We start from the raw sequence: 1648 nt of genomic DNA, 5'->3' as shown, positions 1-1648 counted from the left end.
TTTTTTTTTTTTTTTTTTGAGACGGAGTCTCGCTCTGTCACCCAGGCCGGATCTTGGCTCACTGCAAGTTCCGCCCCCCTGGTTCACGCCATTCTCCTGCCTCAGCCTCCTGAGTAGCTGGGACAACAAGCGCTCGCCACCACGCCCAGTTAATTATTTTGTATTTTTAGTAGAGATGGGGTTTCACTGTGTTAGCCAGGATGGTCTCGATCTCCTGACCTGGTGACCCACCTGCCTTGGCCTCCCACAGTGCTGGGATTACAGGTGTGAGAAACCACATCCGGCCCTCAAGTTATCCTTGAAACCTCTGCAGCCAGAATGTTTGGGGAGACTGATTTGAGAAATAATACAACTCAGGGCCAGGCATGGGCAAGGTGAACCCCTTGGGCAGTTACAAGACACCTCATCTCTTCGAGCTTGTTTGCTTATCAGTAAAATGGGCATGATGATGATGATGAGCTGTTGCTGTGAGAGTTAACTGAATATTAAATATGTGTTTCAGGCTGGGCGTGGTGACCGGGCGTGAAAGCCTGTCTCTACTAAAAATATAAAAAATTAGCTGGGCATGGTGGCGGGCGCCTGTAGTCCCAGCTACTCAGGAGGCTGAGGCATGAGAATTGCTTGAACCCAGGAGGCGGAGGTTGCAGAGAGCCGAGATTGCACCACTGCACTCCAGCCTGGGCAACACAGCGAGACTCTGTCTCAAAAAAAAAAAAGTTTTAAATATGTGTTTCAGGCTCACAATAGTAGTTGCTCAGTTGCAATACTGTTTATTATTGTGTCTCCAGGACTGATGGTGAGGATTCCTCCACATTGGTGGGAGTAGGTGGAGGCAACCTGTGCCCAGCTTGGGTGTTTCTGGGCTGAGCACGCGCCTCTGGCTGGCTTTGGCCCCTCGGGACGCTCGCTCCTCTCTTGTCCTCTGTCCTCTCGCTCCCACTTTTCCTACCTCCCCTTTTATCCAGCCCCAGCAGAAGGGAGATTCTTAAAAAGAGATGCCTGGGGAAAAGAAAGCCAGGAAGCGAGGGGGAAGAGGGTGGAGGCAACTTTGTCCCCACAAGCCTGGCTGGCTCCTCGCAATCACAGGGTTTTGTGAGCTCCTCCCTGGCCTTCTCTTGCTTCCTGTTTCCTGGATTTTGTTCTGAGAAACTTTGCAATTCCCCCACCCCTTCCTTCTCCCACACGTACCACAACCTTGTCCTCCTCCCTGTAGACCTCCCCTCTCTTTTCTCCCAGGCCTCTCTCGGCTCCCCCTACACATACACACACACACACACACACAGCCTGGCTGGCAGCCCTCCTCACCGATTTCTTATCACCTTTCCACCAGCCTGAGTAGACTCTCCTGCATTTTCCTGTCTGTTGATCAGGAAGGCTGAGGGTGCCGTAGCCGTCGCGCTTCCCAAACTTCCAGTCCCCTTCATAGATGGCTCCGTTCTTCTTCCAGACCTGTGTTCCTTTCCCTGGTGACACACAGATGGGCAATGCTGCAGACATGGCCGCCCAGGGGTGGGGGTGGTGTGCCTGCCTGAGCCTCAGGGGTCCCCGACTGGATGAATCTTGAGAGCTGGGACAGGCTCTGCACATCATCCTAGACACCCAGTACCCAGGAGAAGGCCAGGAAAGTTCCTTTTTTTTTTTTTTTTTT

At 52.5% G+C, this 1648-nt stretch overlaps 1 protein-coding gene across 1 annotated transcript in view; it reads right to left on the bottom strand.

The window, feature by feature from the left end:
- Positions 1 to 1648, bottom strand: part of MORN3 (MORN repeat containing 3) — a 22967-nt gene that overhangs the window by 7824 nt on the left and 13495 nt on the right. The window contains exon 2 of the mRNA XM_011948510.1: positions 1306 to 1463. Within this exon, the coding sequence (XP_011803900.1) occupies positions 1306 to 1463 (158 nt within the window). The remainder of the gene's footprint in view (positions 1 to 1305; positions 1464 to 1648) is intronic.

The sequence above is a fragment of the Colobus angolensis genome, unplaced genomic scaffold, assembly GCF_000951035.1.
Source record: "Colobus angolensis palliatus isolate OR3802 unplaced genomic scaffold, Cang.pa_1.0 Scaffold28, whole genome shotgun sequence".
Classification (NCBI taxonomy): domain Eukaryota; kingdom Metazoa; phylum Chordata; class Mammalia; order Primates; family Cercopithecidae; genus Colobus; species Colobus angolensis.
The sequence above is the reverse complement of the archived record's forward strand: the minus strand, read 5'-3'. Positions and strand labels throughout refer to the sequence as shown.